The 16,138-nt window shown below is 44.9% G+C and overlaps 1 protein-coding gene across 1 annotated transcript; it reads right to left on the bottom strand.

Moving 5' to 3' along the window:
• Positions 1-213: 213 nt before the first annotated feature.
• On the bottom strand, positions 214-13,864 carry LSM11 (LSM11, U7 small nuclear RNA associated). Its single transcript, XM_025388514.1, has 4 exons — positions 13,367-13,864; positions 5,829-5,968; positions 3,285-3,368; positions 214-2,524 (listed from the first exon to the last, which is right to left on the bottom strand). Exons 1-4 carry the CDS (start codon positions 13,812-13,814, stop codon positions 2,114-2,116), a joined length of 1,083 nt encoding a protein of 360 aa, XP_025244299.1. The 5' UTR covers positions 13,815-13,864; the 3' UTR covers positions 214-2,113.
• Positions 13,865-16,138: the final 2,274 nt, after the last annotated feature.

The following is a 16,138-nucleotide window of genomic DNA, read 5'->3' as shown; positions in this document are numbered from 1 at the left end:
TCTTTCTGATAACGATCAGAAAAGGGTGAGGTCTGGGATTACAGCGGGAGCAGCAAAAAAAAAGTTACTCTCCTCTTCCTGAAGATACTCTTCTGAGAACTTCCACTGTCCCTTAGGCGGAAGGAACAGAATATGGAACAGTTCCAGAAGATATCGTTGCCTTCTGAAGATAGTTACAACAGGATCATAACTATGACCCCTAAGATTATTTTGTTTTTTGAGACGGAGTCTCGCTCTGTCGCCCAGGCTGGAGTGCAGTGGCGCCATCTTGGCTCACTGCAACCTCCGCCTCCCGGGTTCACGCCATTCTCCTGCCTCAGCCTCCTGAGTAGCTGGGACTACAGGCGCCCGCCACCACGCCCAGCTAATTTTTGTATTTTTAGTAGAGACAGGGTTTCACCGTGTTAGCCAGGATGCCCTCGAATTCGTGACCTCGTGATCCGCCCGCCTCGGCCTCCCACAGTGCTGGGATTACAGGTGTGAGCCACCGCGCCCAGCTAAGATTACTTTTTTATGTAGCACCTGCCTTGCTTATAAGACACAGAATTCTAACAAAGCTATGAAACAGAGTCAGGAAAAATTACTCATGGCACTTAAACATGTTTAGAGACTGTAAAATGCCTTTCTTTAATTTTTGTCTCAATGCCCCTGTGAGGTAGGTGTCTGTGGGGAAAAAGCTGAGGCACAGAGGGGTTAAATCTGCTCACCTTTCATTGCATGATGAGCCAGTGGTCCAGCTAGCAGAAGGACCAGGTGTCCCAGCTCCCTAAACTTTATTCACCCTGCTTCTCAGAAGGCTTATTTATGTTACACAACAAATACAGCAGGGGAAAGTTTTCTTTTCATACATTTTAACTAGTTGGCTATTTCTTATTCCCACCTTGAACATGAGTTATCTCAGATAAAACCAAATAAAAACAAAACAAAAAAATCAATATTGCCTAACAGTCTGTGTCAAGATGCAGCCTATTCTGCATTAGTGATTGAAAAAGCACAGAGTATGATTCAAGTAGAAGTATTTGCGGGTGCTATGGTGTTCCTGTTACTCAAGCCAGGCTGTGAGTAAAGTGTCCCTTTAGACACCACCCACTGTACTTTGTAAGAACTTCTTTGGCCCGACACAAGGGAATACATCTACCACCCCTGTTTCATGGTGAACATTCTGAAAGATATTCTACACATGCTGGCCCTGCCTGGAAAGCGGACTCTCAGCCATGTGATGTGTATTACTGAGTTCATGAAGAACTCTTTGAAGCTGGACATGAAAGTCACAGTCTCCTGACATAAAGTTCACAGGACAGTTCACACTACGGACAGAGGGGCAATACCACAGGGTACATGCACTAGCACCATGCCACAGAAGTCAAAGAGAAGGACAAGAAGCCACCACACAAGCATCTTAGAGTCCCATCTGGTATGCCATTTGCAGAGGCTACCTCTGGTAAGGGGAAGACTGAAGAGGTCCTGTATTCCTTTCCATAAGAAGAAGAAGGATGAAAACAGAACACTTGTTGCTGGCTGCTATGGGCATACCACCTATCCAAATTCCACCCCTACATAAGTTGGTAACTTTCCTAGATCTTGTAGATTTTCAAAGACAATACATTTCATTTCTTCATCAAGAGAGAATCATGTCAGGCAAAATTCAAAAGTTAGTTACAAGATGTGAATGCAGGGCTCCAAGGCAACTTACACTGCTACTCTTGGAATCGAATTCATGAGTACTCAGGGCACTAGCTTTTCGACATGCAATCCTTCTTTTCGAGATTTCTTTCCCCTATAATCTCTAAAAAGTAAGTTCCACTCATATTGTGACCCCTAAGTCTAATGGAAGATCAGATATTTGGTTTCAGGGTCTGAAGTAAATCACGACACCAAATCAGATGCATGTATCTATGTATGCTTTTTGCCTTGATATTAATGCAAATGCCCGCCCTCCCAAGGCCTGTCCTCCCCTTGAGCTCATCTTCCAGGGGGCTGAGCCTGCTCTGTCCTCTGCTTATGCAGGACCAGAGGGAATCATTCCAACTCAGAGTTTCACTGGGATACTAGGATACAGCTAGCAGCAATTCATGCATTTTATTTCTAAAAACCAAAGCCCAGGCTGAGCTGGTCACTGTGCAAGATGAACCAGCAGGACATTCTCGCCTCGAATGAAAATCTGATTTATGTGTCGAGTGAATACCTGCTGGTAATCCACTTTGGGCTTTCGCTTTTTCTTACGGGACTGGCTTCTGGAAAGGGTGGTAGCCCTGGAAAAGGTACCTCCCACACTGGAGCCTTCGGTCCGTGTAGTCCTCCCTGACAGCTCTGACCTGGACTCCTCCCTTGCAGAGGCCTGCAGGGAAGAAGGGACAGAGCGGGAACGCTTGTGTGAGCCCCGGTCAGTGTCTCCTCTTCCCCACACTGAAGCCAACTTCCAAGTGGATGTCTGTGAGTATCTAGACAGAGTGGAATCTTCAACTGCAGACTTAGAATCTGCTTCCTTCTTGGAGGAATCTTGAAGTTTCAGTCGATCAAATAGCTATAAAGAAAACAATGATAAATATTAGCCTTCTCTTTAGCCTTCATCACCCTCTTTCAACATACAGAAAAAGACCAAATTCTTTAATTATGTTCTGTGGATTCCTTGCTTTGCAATTTTTTAAAAGTTAGTAATAAATCTCCTTTCTTTTTTTTGGAGACAGAGTCTCACTCTGTCACCCAGGCTGAAGTGCAATGGCATGATCTCAGCTCAGTGCAACCTCCACCTCCCAGGTTCAAGCGATTCTCCTGCCTCAGCCTCCCAAGTAGCTGGGATTACAGGCCCCTGCCACCCTGCCCGACTAATTTTTGTATTTTTAGTAGAGACGGGGTTTCACTGTGTTAGCCAGGATGGTCTCGATCTCCTGACCTCATGATTCACCTGCCTCAGCCTCCCAAAGTGCTGGGATTACAGGTATGAGCCACCACGCCTGGCCATAAACTTCCTATTTCTAACTATAGTGCAGATAATACGTATGTCAAGAGAAAAGGCTTATTTCTGTGGTATAAAGCTCAAAGACTTTCAAGTGTTGTAAGAGACAACTTGCTCCTCAAATAATATGCAGGTTACAAGCACAGACTCACTTGAGATTCACTGGAAGCATGAAAAGAGAAACTAAGGAAGACCTTGGTACAGGCACAGCTGGTTTATAGCAACAGAGATTTCTCTCTAGGAAATCCTAGTCACTGGACTCAGGGATCTCAATTCCTAAGCTGGAAAGCATGATGGCTACTCAGGAGGTCAGGGGGAAACTGCCTACCCTAGTGAGAGTCAGTGAAGAATCCCGTTCATATGCTTTGCCTAGGACAGGTTTTCGGTAGGTCTCGTCCACATCAGTAAGTGCCTAGAGGAACAGTCCAAAAGGAAAAACATTAGACAGAATTAAAAAATTTTTTGTATAGCTTTTTCAGGAAAAAAAAGGCAGAATAACATCTATTCAGAGCAGAACTACACTTAACAGGTGACTCAGCTCCTAGGCAGAAGAAAATGGTGACACCTGGTACCTTCTGTGTAGTATTTTTAAGCTGCTATCACCACATAAGATGGGTTTCACCTACGGATGGTAAGGGTCTTTATGACTGCATGGTAGAAGGTCTTAAATTTCAGTGTGCAAGAATATCTAGGAGGTTTATTAAAATACAAACCCAAAGCTATTCTGCTGGAGATTCTATTTTGGTAGGTCTGGGATGAAGCCCAGGAACCTTTTGTTTCAGCCAGAAGCCCCAGGTGATTCTGATGCAGGATGGCTTCGGACTCCACTTTGAGGAACACTACTGCTTCTTTACCCTCTTCAGTTTCTATGTCTTATGAAAGCAATTAACAGAAATTAACCAGGGTTACACACAGACTTGCTGGTGAGTTCTCATCACCGAGAGCAACCTCACAGGACAGCTGTTAGGACCAAATGAGATATATAAGACTAATTCCTTTGAAAAGTGTAAATCACCCTACAAATACAAGTTGACAGTACTGTTATAATCACCACTATCGCCTAATACATTCTCTTCAATTCTTTCCTTCAAAGGTAAAACTATCATAATAAAACATTTTTCCCTACATTTTGGAAATGAGAAAACTGAGGCTCAGAGAAATTATCTTGCTTACAGTCACACAGTTACCAAGTGGTGAAGCTAGGATTCAAATTCCATAATGGTTGAAAACATGGTTTTAGGAGTTAGAAAGACCGAGGAAAAAGTTTGACACTTCCACTTACTGACGGTGTGATCTGTGAGCAATATTCCAATCTCTCTAGACTCAATTTCTTCATTTGTGAAATGGAACAACTCATTCATTGAGGTAACATATGAAGCCCTCAGTATAGTATCTGGCACACAGCAGGAACTCAATATATGTCAGCAGCTACTGTTCTTTTCCAGAAGGATGCATGGATGGGGATGAAGCACAGGGAAAAGGAAAGTTGGAGACAGAAGACCAAATGGAAAAGAAACACCAGAAAGCTCTGGGGGGTTCTTTTTTTTTTTTTTTTTTTTGACAGAATCTTGCTCTGTCACCCAGGCTGGAGTGCAGTGGCACGATCTTGGCTCACGGCAACCTCCGCCTCCCAGCTTCAAGCGATTCTCCTGCCTCAGCCTCCTGAGTAGCTGGGATTACAGATGCGTGCCACCAAGCCTGGCTAATTTTGTATTTTTAGTAGAGATGGGGTTTCCCTATGTTGACCAGGCTGGTCTCAAACTCCTGACCTCAGGTGATCTGCCTGCCTCGGCCTTCCAAAGTGCTGGGATTACAGGCGTGAGCCACCGCACGTGGCCTGGTGGTTCTTAACCACCTCAAATTATAGTTGTGCTATTACATATCGCTTCTCTCCTACAAATGTCTAGAAAAAAAGACAGTAAGCCTCTAGAAGGCTAGGAAGTGTGGCACACTCCCTCATTATAAAACCACCATGCAGCCGGGCACAATGGCTCATGCCTGTAATCCCAGCACTTTGGGAGGCTGAGGCAGGCAGATCACCTGAGGTCTGGAGTTCAAGACCAGCCTGGCCAACATGGTGAAACCCCATCTCTACTAAAAATACAAAAATCAGCTGGGCATGGTGGCAGGCACCTGTAATCCCAGCTACTCAAGAGGCGGAGGTTGCAGTGAGCCGAGATTGCGCCACTGCACTCCAGCCTGGGCGACAAGAGCGAAACTCTGTCTCAAAAAAAACCAAAAAGACATCATGCAAAATGCTTTGTTTACTGATGTCTGCTTCACCTCTATCCTTATTTACCTTCCCATGTACTGCAGAGTGCAAGTTCCTTTCTGAAACTTTTGCACCTAGCATGGGGTTCAGCCAAAGTGGGAAGTCAATAAATGTTTTTAAATTAATGAAAGAATGGTTGGTAGAAAATCAACTAAAAGTTACTAAACCAATAAAATAACTGGTCTTTATGGCTGGGTTTCTCAACCTTGGCACTAATGACTTTTCAGACTGGATAATTATTTGTTGTTGAGGGACTATCTTGTGTACTGCAGACTGTTTAGCAGCAACCCTGGCCTCTACCTATTAGATGCCAGTAGTATCCCCTCCTACAGTGGTGACAATAAAATGTCTCCAAACATTGACAAATGTTCCCGGGAGGGAAGGAAGAACAAAATCACCTTGGTTAAGAGCCACTGCCTTAAGGAGAAGGAAGCAATAAAAAGACATTTTTTTGTTGTTGCCCAAAAGCATGCAAAAATTCTAGTTCTTCTGAGAAGTTATTTTTTGGGTTTTGCTTAATGTAGTTACTCAGGTCCTTTAAATATATAGAAGATGTAATCTGTGGGAGGCTCTCCCGCCCTGTGAGAAAGGCTTAATTACCATATTCCAGAACTTGTCAAATGCAACAAGGAAGCCTGTACAGACGCCCCGAAGTCCCTTGAAAGTGCGGATGTGAACATTCACCTTCACCCCCTCGCGGATACAGCGATGGAGTTCACCCAGAGGGCTGCCTTCGTGCACTGAAACAAGAGAAGATCAGGGCAGTTTTAACATCTGCCCTCATTCCCAGAATTATGCCAAGACCACCCAACTTCAGCCAGCAACATGAGGCCCATGGTAGAGTGACAATCTCACTATTGGAACAGGAAGGTCCAATGGGCAACATGGCTCGTGCGGTCAACACACACTGACACAAGACTAGATTCCAACAGAATGAGGATAAACCATATGTATTGATATCAGCCAAATGTTTCACTACCAGTGTATCTTTTATTCTACGATGTCGCTGATTCTAAGATGAACTATCACTTAAAAACTTCTTGGGTGGGCCGAGTGCAGTGGCTCACACCTGTAATCCCAGCACTTTGGGAGGCTGAGGTGGGCGGATCACCTGAGGTCAGGAGTTCAAGATCAGCCTGGCCAACATGGTGAAACCCCGGCTCTACTAAAAATACAACAATTAGCCAGGCATGGTGGCCCATACCCATAATCCCAGCTACTCAGGAGGCTGAGGCAGGAGAATGGCTTGAACCCAGAGGTGGAGGTTGCAGTGAGCCGAGATCCTCCCCCTGCACTCCAGCCTGGGCAGCAGAGTAACACTGTCATTAAAAAAAAAAAAATGGCCGGGCACGGTGGCTCACACTTGTAATCCCAGCACTTTGGGAGGCTGAGGCGGGCAGATCACAAGGTCAGAAGTTTGACACCAGCCTGGCCAACATGGTGAAACCCCGTTTCTACTAAAAATACAAAAAATTAGCTGGGAGTGGTGGCCCACGCCTGTAATCCCAGCTACTCAGGAGGCTTGAACCCAGGAGGTGGAGGTTGCAGTGAGCCAAGATCTTGCCAATGCACTCCAGCCTGGGAGACAGAGCAAGACTCCGTCTCGAGAAAAACACACACACAAAATGTATGTATCAACAGCAAGATCCTTCTCAATTGTGTGCCTTAAGACAATTCATGAATCACATACCCAGCTTGAGTCTTCCAAAAAACCAAAAGCTTTGTTTACATGTTCAAAGGAAACAAACTGCACTCTGCCCTTAAACACGTGCAATCCTGTCAGAAAGAAAGGCCTTTGACGCCACCAAAGCTACTCCACGCACAAGCTCTCTGGAGTCACTAGTGTTTCCGGGAGGAAAAGCACTGGTTGTAGCCCAAGCCCTGACGGTGTAAAAGGCACCTGCTGAGTATCTGGCTCCTATGACACTACTAATAAGCATCACATGAAAAGAGCAGGATAAGGATTTATGGGAAGAATACTGGGACTATAAATTTCAGCTTTTATTATGAAGGATTCTCTTCTCAGAGCGTGGGAGCAAAGATGAATTTTATTTTTATTATTTCATGTTAACTCAGCTCTCACAATATGCTGGCTATGGTATATAAAACCTCCCCAAAGAAAACCATACATTCTTCTTTTTTTCCTGAGACGGGGTCTCACTATGTCACCCAGGCTGGAGTGCAATGGCACAATCACGGCTCACTGCAGCCTTGACCTCCTCAGCTCAAGCGCTTCCTCTACCTCAGCCTACTGAGTAGGTGGGACTACAGGCACGCACTACGCCCCCCAATCTCTCTTCTCGTGCATACACAGTCTCAGTCTTTCCCAAGTTTGCAAGGCAACATTCTGTAGAAAGTTTATTTGTTTTTGGTCAGGTCTTAGAAGTCTGGATATATAGAGATTTGGCATTGACAGTAAACAAATGAAAAATCTCTCCTGCTTTGTTTCTAGTGGCATAAAGGAGAACAACAGCCCTGCACTTCAGTTTGGAAAACTAAATTGGTTCCTCCTGAAGCCATCTTATCCCTCTGTCATAGACTGGCTTATAAACGACAGCTGTGATAAATTAATAAAAGATTCTTAGAAGAAAATGACTTAGCAGACTGGCAGGAGGAGTTTACCTCAGATTACAGGTTTGGGAATAAGTCAGAGTTGGAAGCAACATGAAACAGTGACCTTGGAAAAGACCATGAGAATTTTGGTCTGACCATCACCATTTACCTCTCTTCTAGCAGTATTTTAAAGTCCTTTGTACATTTGCTAGCTAAGGGTCTGTGTGTGTGTGTGCATATGTGTTATAGGCCGTATTAAATCAAGCATTGTAAACAACTTTCAGGTCATTATAACTAGTTGCGTGACCCTGGTGAATAACTTTTTCTTTAAGGTCCAAATTTCCTCATTCATAAAATGAGGTTAAGATAGTTAACTTGTAGAGTTATTTCAGGACTAAGTCCCAATAATTCAATTTCTTAGAAACTGATCACATGCCTGCATTATTTCCTTTTCTACACATACATATATACTGCCCACTGCCCTACAGATGTATGTGTTTACACAAAGAATGGAAAGACTATTTTTTTTCTAACTTGGAAAAAAACAGGGACATTACTTCTTTCCCACACCTCCAAAACAGAGAGAAAGGGCAATCAAGTATCTTAGCAACAGTCTCTTATTCTAATTAAATAGATGGCAAATTCAGGTCTTTCAATTGGTCTTTCTCAAATGTGTAGCTTTAATTTTTTTCTTCCAAAGATTTAATAAGGTGTAATTTCAGGAAGCATTGCTCTCCTTGTGTGTGATCAAAAGTACAACACTAGCACCACCTATCAGAGCAAACCGCCAAGGCAAAAGTGAGCTCCCCATTCTGAATCAGAGCGCACACTTTCTTTCCAGCCGTCTCTGTGGCAAGCTCCAAATGGATGTGTCAGGTTTCTATGACAAAAAAGCACATGCCTTATCTTTGCAGAAAGTTACTCTTCCAATCCCCTTCTCTACTGCCACACCCTTCCAGATCCAGGTCATTTTCAGCTCCACTCTTCCTTCTCCTGCTACATGTAAATTATACCATCACAGCCTGATTTTAAAATAACTGTTCTCAATCATGCCCTTCTTTAAAGACCTAAAACTTACCTCTTACGGGAACTCTTGCTTTCCTTAGAAATATTTAATAGGAATGTAGGAAGAGAAGCCATGTCTGTGTCTCAGGTGGCGGCAAAACAAGATGGTGGATCCCCCTGCCATGACCCCCCGACGCAGGGCTTATATGCTATAGGGAAAGGGTGATTCAGAAGGGATGTGTACGACAATTGAAGTAAGTTAACATCAAGGTTGTTCTCACGTAAGGACAGGAGCTACAGTAAGTACATGCTCTTACACAAGGAACAACAGATAAATTGGAAATCTTAGAGGCCTTCCCAGAATTGGGTTTAATCAGAAATCAACATGGTGGATTAGCATTCAAGATGGAGTTGGTTTAGCCTCCACAACCACCTATTCAAAGAAAATTTAAGGACAAAACTGTATCTACATATATATCTCCAAATATACAAAGTTATTAGCTCATTAGGGCATAGGCAGCTCCCCAGATTCCATAACCTATTAAGGGCCCAGAGAAATGAAACCACAAACTTTAACAGTCACCTTATGAGTCTGCAATAGAAAAATATTTTTTCTTTTCTCTGAAAATAGTTTTAGTTGCCATTCTATAGAAGGGTGCCATGACAGATTTAAAGCACAATGTTTGAATCAGTTACCTGGCAAAGGCACACCAGTGTCTTCCCTATTGTGATGCTATGTCAAACTGGCCAACACACACACACACACACACAGCAGTGTGGTGCAGAAATCATCTGAGGCTATTCTTTAGTTGCACTGGAGACAGCTGCAATGAGCTGAGAAAAGTGACAAGGTTGAATTTTAAGCTTGGCCTTTTTTGAAGCCTAAGTACCCCTGTTCTCGGTTTTATGTAAGTCATACTCATGCACTTTTGGCAACCTCTGTGTAACAGAGATGCTGTTCAAACTTGAGAGTTCACTTTACTGCTGTATGCAGGGCTCAGATGTTCTTGATTTTGCTTATTTTCTTGCTCTTTATTTGCAGGTAGTGAAATCAAAGTTATCCAAAGAATATCACTTTATTAAAATGAAAACATCAAGACACCATATTGTGGGAAATTATTTCAGCAATCAAAGTAAACTACAACAACAGGACTCGAACAAATTTCCAATAGTGATGTTATGTCAGAGGCCCAATAAATCAGGTTTGTTTTGAAATCTTTCTCAGCAGGATGTGTGCGAGTAAAAGGAGTGTGTAGGCTCCCTGCAGGAGAACTGAATTTGGAACTGGAGACAAGCCATTCACCTAGACAGTGGTCTAGAAGTCAAATCCTGCATGTCACATGCATTTTGGATTGACCACACACACTTGTTCATACCGGCACATGCTGCACACCAACACACTTGTAGCTAAAACAAAGTAATGATAACACTTTTTCTCACAGCTTTATAATGTCAAGATGTTAGCTTGAATACACCAGTTCGTTTCACAGTGACAGATATACCTAGAAAAAGCTTGCTTGAAGCATAATTATAAACCAAAACCACTGTGGATCAGGTATGGTGCTGCGATACTAAGGAGAAATATAGACTCTAGAATTATGTGGAAAAGAGGATGATAATGCTCTTTAGTCTTGTCTTACCGTTCTCTATAGGCGCCTCAATATTAAAAAGGAGGAAAAGCAATTACATTCCACTTGCAAGTAGAGCTTGTGCTTGAGTTCTTTACATGGAGAAGATGTGGAATCAATGATGGCTTAGGCTTAATGATTATGAAAAACCTTTCCTCCTATGCTTTTTCTTTTTTTCTTTAGTATTCCCAGTATTGCAACAGCCTCCTATACTTTTATTATTACTTTTTTTTGAGACATCTTATCACCTCTGTAGACATCCCTATGATGTCCCTATGATCTCGGCTCACTGCAGCTTCCACCTCCAGGGTTCAAGCGATTCTCGTGCCTCATCCTCCTGGGCAGCTGGAACTAGAGACAGATGCTGCCACACCCAACTAATTTTTCTATTTTTAGTAGAGACAGGGTTTGACCACGTTGGCCAGGCTGGTCTTGAACTCCTGGCCTAAAGTGATCCGCCCACCTCAGCCTCCCAAAGTGCTGGGATTACAGGTGTGAGCCACTGTGCTTGGCTACTTTTAAAATTTTATTACTGCAAGGAAAAGAATAGGACTGCTCCACAAGGGAATTCAAAGAGATTCTATGACAGAGATACAAAGTGAAACATTTTATGGTTAAAACACCATTACACTTAATTTTGCACTCCTTCCACACTGTCCTGTCTGTGAACTTGGATGAGTAACTTGGATCTGAATTGATGAAATACAGCATTTTAAAGTCAGCAACAAAATGTAGCTCCTCCTGTATTCTTCATTATGTTTCATTGATGATATGACCTAACAAAGCTTCTGTTTGCTGTTATGGCCTGATGTAACTTACATTTTATGTAAATATTTTGCAAAGAATTAAGCATTCTCAAATGCATAGCCATTTTTTTCCAGAAAGCATTTGTATATGTCCACAAATAGTTTTATCTTACTGGTATCTATATTTTGATTTTTCTGAGCAACTGTATCCAATCAGGGTTTAGAGTAGGCATATATATATATATATATATATATATATATATGTATATATAGTTTTTTAAATTAAAACTGTGGCATACATATAAAATATACCTAGTTCTTTTCTTTTTCCCTTCCAACTTTTGTTTTTGGATCAGGAGGTACATGAAAAGTTTGCTGCATGTGTAAATCGTGCGTCACTGGGGTCTGGCGCACAAATTATTTTGTCACCCAGGTAGTGACCATAGTACCCGATAGCTAGTTTTCTGATTCTCACCCCCCTCTCACCCTTCACCCTCAAGTAGGAACTCTTTCTTGAATAAATCCAATCCTCACCCATGTTTCTGTTGTTTTCTTGCTTTCTGAAGGTCAACTCTGTGTGACGTCAACACCTGTCTCTCATGTACACCCAACTGTCTGCAGTGCCATGGTGAAAATTTTCAGTATGTAGGACACATTCTCTGAGATCTTAATTCCAGGGGTATACTTAATCACAAGAAGTTGACAAAGCTGGTCTTCACACACTGTCATATCATTACAGTGAAGTGCTCTACAGGGAAAGCCAAAACCACCCACCACATAGCAATACACAGTAATATTCCTTTCCCTTGATAATCTTGGTAGCAACGCAATAACTGGTAAAATAGAAATAAATGTTGCAATGAGACTTGGAGTGCATTTCAACTAGCTAATGGTGGCAAATTGCATAGGCAAATTAAGGTCCCCCAAACTGCTCTCGTTTTGAGAACATGCATACTGTCTTTGTGTTACAGCCGGGCAAGCAAGCCGGGGTAAATCCTAGCTTGGGCAGGGATGCTGTGGCATTAAGACATCCAGCAAAGGCACACATAACAGCACACAGCGTTTCAGGATGTTTCTCTCTTAATAAACAAATTTCTAGGAAGGAAGAAAATCAGTCCCTTGCTTGGCACACCTCTCCATCCAAAAGGCAGTGACTTAATAAGGTAACAATTGAATTACCAGGATACAGATGCTTTGAATAGCTAAGTAGGTCATTGTGTTCACAGGGCAGATGTCAGAACTGCTTGCCAGATGACAAAAGAGATAACCCTAGGCTGTTTTTATTCCATTTATACAAGACTTAATCACACATTAGAGCCTCTGCTGTTTACAGCTTTACTCTAAGGATCTATTAGGAGGCTCCAAGAAATTCCCTTGTGCCATTTACACCTTTAGAACTTAAAATAATCTGCACATATGGTAATATGAGCCTGAGAGACACAGTCCTGCACCCAGCCAGGCAGAGTGGCTGTAAAACAGCGTCTGTGTTTTAGTGGCATTCTGTGCCTGCTGCATTTCAGCACTTGTGACTTAGTAATGTGAACATATGTGTATCAAGACCCTGCAGCCCTTCTGCTTATCGCACTCAAGACGGAGCTGTCAATGTACAGGGGTTATGGGATTATGCGCCTGTGCTATCTTAACAGACCTCCCCACACTCCATCCGATCCTCCTCAAATCCCACTGACCAAATACTCTCCTTCCCCTAATATTGGCTGTGCTCTCCCCTCACGTCTCCTTTTCCGCCCCGCCTTACCTCTCACTGTGGTCTCTAAGACCTCTCATCACCTCTGCAGACGTCCCTCTGATGTCCCCCAAACTCTGTAGCCCCCGCCACCTCTCCAGGTCCTCCATCAATCCTGTAGACCCTCTCCGCAGGCTCATCACCTCTGACCCTTCCATGGGCCCCGATTACCTCTACAGACCTTTCCCACGGCTTCTTATCACCACTACAGCCTCACCACTCTCCCTCTGTTGCTCCTACAGCCCCTTTTCTTACTCAGAGGGACCCTCCCCACGCCGTCATTACCCACATTACTGAAGCAGTTCCACCCCACAGTCGCTGATGATCCCCGCAAATCTCCACCAAGGCGTTCCCACAATCCGTGCAGACCCGCGCCCGGCCACCGCCGCCCCGCAGACGCCCCCTCGGCCGCCAGCTTCCGGACGGCGGCGGCCCCGCTTCCCGCCCAGACCGCGGACTCACAGGGCATTCGCGTGAGCACGTTGCGTGGCGCCTTCCTGCTTCGACCGGGACCCCTCCGGCCCACTCCTGCGGCTCCGTCCCCTTCCTCTTTGGCCACCATGAGACGGCGGAGACGCTGGATGCGCTCGGGGTCCGGGGCGGGCGCGTCCGGGCGGCGGCGAGTCCTGCCTGAGGGCCCGGGCGCGGAGGGAACCCCCGAGCCCGCGGCCGCGCCCCGAGCCCGCCCGCGCCCGCGCCCGCCGCCCCGGACCCCGGTCCTGAGGAAGCTCTCGTACTCCGCCACGTTGTTGAAGCAGGGGGCATTGGGGTAGGGGATGGGAGGCAGGCGGGGCGCGTACAGCGCCAGCAGCGGGTCGAAGCTGTCAGAGCTGACATCCAGCCGCGGGCTGGGCGGGCGCGCGGGACTCACGGCGCGAGCCGACCTCGCCCCCCGCTCCCGCTCCTCCATGTTTGAAAGGCCCGCAAGCCGAGGCCGATGGGAAGAAGGAGCGGAGCCGCCAGAGGGCGGCACTGCGCAGCCGCGGCGCGGGGTTGCACTGCGCCGACGCGGCCGCCAGAGGGCAGCACCTGTCCTCGTTCCACCCCGGCCGGGGGGCGTGGTGCGCGGCTCCGACCAGCCCGCGCCTCGCACCGCCTCCGCCCACGGCTGACAGGTTAACGCTGTCGGCTGCTGCTTGACCTGCTCCAATGCAGTTTCCCCGTCTATATCATTACCACTTAGGGTGTTTGTTAATACTCTGGGTTCCCCGGGAATGAGCTCGGGATCGCATCCTAGCTTGAGCTGCAGGAAACGTCTGGAGGAAGGCAATGAATGTCTCAATTTGCTTCCATGCTGAGTACTACTGATGGGGTGGGAAGAATAGCCTCCCTGGGCTCAAAGTATTTAGCGTCTTTCTCATCTGAAATATGACATAAATAGTACCTACCTTATAGAACTGACCTCAGGATGGGGAGATACTGCCTACAGAGCTCATAATAGATGCATGTCGGCCAATACTGGGTAAGTGTCTGTCCTCCATTTCCTATACACTGTGCATAAACAAATTTGCGCTTAGTATCAAAGAAAATTCATTATATCACTGTCTTTCTAAGCATTGCTAAGCAATTGGAAGAAACGAGGATCCAGCTCTTGGAGGAAATTATGGAAAATTCACAAGACCTGATCATACCACTTGCTACTTTATAGTCTCAGTTCGGCAAAATATTTTTTGGTTGATTTTAAAATGACAGTCTACTCTACACAGAAGGCCCAGATACAACCTTCTCATCCATCAGAGCCAAAATGTTTCCACTCACCTACAGGCCACACATCACTTGCCCATCACCACATTCTTGAACTGCCATCAACTAGTGTTCTCTATACTAGTTGCTTTGTGTACATTTCAGTTTCCTTAAGACTTAGAGAGGATGTCTCCAAGAGAGTACTGGAGAGTACCTTAGACAGCAAGATGAAAATTAGTATACAACTGTGATGTATACCTTGGGATGAATGCATTCTACTGCAAAGATAAAACCATCAAGCAGGCCGGGCGCGGTGGCTCACGCCCGTAATCCCAGCACTTTGGGAGGCCGGGGCAGGTGGATTACGAGGTCAGGAGTTCAAGACCAGCCTGGCCAAGATGGTGATACCCCCCCCCCATCTCTACTAAAAATACAAAAAATTAGCCGGGCATGGTGGCACGCGCCTGTAATCCCGGCTACTCCAGAGGCTGAGGGAGAGAGCTGCTTAAACCTGGAGGAGCGGAGGTTGCAGTGAGCCGAGATCGCACCACTGCACTCCAGCCTGGGTGACAGAGCGAGACTCCGTCGCAAAAAAAAAAAAAAAAGAAAAAAGAAAAAAAAAATCAAGCAGTGGCTTCTAATTAGTAGCAGTACAGGTTTCTTTATGGCACAGGTTTTGAACGCAGCTTATCACTTTATTCAGAACCCCCTGCCTGAATAAAAAACTCGAAGCTGCAGAACTGCTGGCAATTCAACAAATGAGTGCTTATCCCCACATCATATAACAACACTGAGTGATAGCCTTTATAGTGTCATTTAAGACCCAAAGAAAGCACGTTTCTCTAGGTGGTTTTCTTGAAAATTTGTACTCTAATGCCTACTTTTCTGTATTTTGATATAAAATGCTGTCAACTTACCATTAAGTTAAAATTGCCAATCAAGAGCTACATTATCTTACTTCCCACCCAGCCTATCACAGTATACCGAGGGCCTTGCTGCCCAAGGTGCTGTATATTGACAACCATACATATCAGAAGCCTTTGGGGCTAAAAATTGGATTACTGGCTGGGTGCAGTGGTTCATGCCTGTAATCCCAGCACTTTGGGAGGCTGAGGCGGGCGGATCACGAGGTCAGGAATTCGAGACCAGCCTGGCCAATGTGGTGAAAACCCCCGTCTCTACTGAAAATACAAAAATTAGCCAGGCGTGGTGGTGCATGCCTGTAGTCCCAGCTACTCAGGAGGCTAAGGCAGGAGAATCACTTGAACCCGAGAGGCAGAGGTTGCAGTGAGCTGACAGAGCGAGACTCCAAATTAAAAAAAAAAAAAAAAATCAGATTGTTGAGCTTCAAACCTTCCTGGGGGCTGGGAGGAGCCAAAAACGTGCATTTTAAACAAGCATTCCAAGTAATTTTTTTTTTTTTTGCATCCAGAAGTTTGTGAACCACTGGTATGATGAGGGTATGTGTATCCTGGGCTACCCGAAGATATACACACAAGTTAGATATCATATAGTCTATTTGTCTAAGAAAAATAAATGAAAAAGCAAGCC

Source organism: Theropithecus gelada, chromosome 6 (assembly GCF_003255815.1).
Source record: "Theropithecus gelada isolate Dixy chromosome 6, Tgel_1.0, whole genome shotgun sequence".
NCBI classification, from domain to species: Eukaryota; Metazoa; Chordata; class Mammalia; order Primates; family Cercopithecidae; genus Theropithecus; species Theropithecus gelada.
This window is presented reverse-complemented; position numbering and strand designations above follow the sequence as displayed.